The sequence below is a fragment of the Penaeus monodon genome, chromosome 21 (genome assembly GCF_015228065.2).
Source record: "Penaeus monodon isolate SGIC_2016 chromosome 21, NSTDA_Pmon_1, whole genome shotgun sequence".
Classification (NCBI taxonomy): Eukaryota; Metazoa; Arthropoda; class Malacostraca; order Decapoda; family Penaeidae; genus Penaeus; species Penaeus monodon.
The window spans coordinates 6411817-6412173 of NC_051406.1; the positions used below are offsets into that span (position 1 = coordinate 6411817).

The window sequence follows — 357 nt, forward strand, 5'->3', positions numbered from 1 at the left end:
AGTGCATATATGTGTGCTGATAAGTGTCTTTATAGTATGCATCTGTATATATCCATCAATTCGCCAATCCATAAAAGAATGATCAAACCTTGAACCAGTGAAATGCAAAAAAGACAAACAAATTATAAAAAAGAACAAGGCAAAATTAGTCACGAAGTCTTCTCTCCTTCATCGTCCCCACAGGTGTCTTGGATCCGGCGCCGCGACTACCACATCCTCACCTCCGGCCTCCACACCTACAGCAAGGACGAGCGTTTCACCGTCGTCAGGCCTGAGGACGCCGACGACTGGGCTCTGCAAATTCGATTTGTCCAGAAGCGTGACGAGGGGGCCTATGAGTGCCAGGTAAGACTTGGG

At 47.6% G+C, this 357-nt stretch overlaps 1 protein-coding gene across 1 annotated transcript in view; it reads left to right on the forward strand.

The window, feature by feature from the left end:
- Positions 1-357, forward strand: part of LOC119586138 (zwei Ig domain protein zig-8-like) — a 54821-nt gene that overhangs the window by 45676 nt on the left and 8788 nt on the right. The window contains exon 4 of the mRNA XM_037934830.1: positions 184-345. Coding sequence (XP_037790758.1) covers positions 184-345 — 162 coding nt within the window. The remainder of the gene's footprint in view (positions 1-183; positions 346-357) is intronic.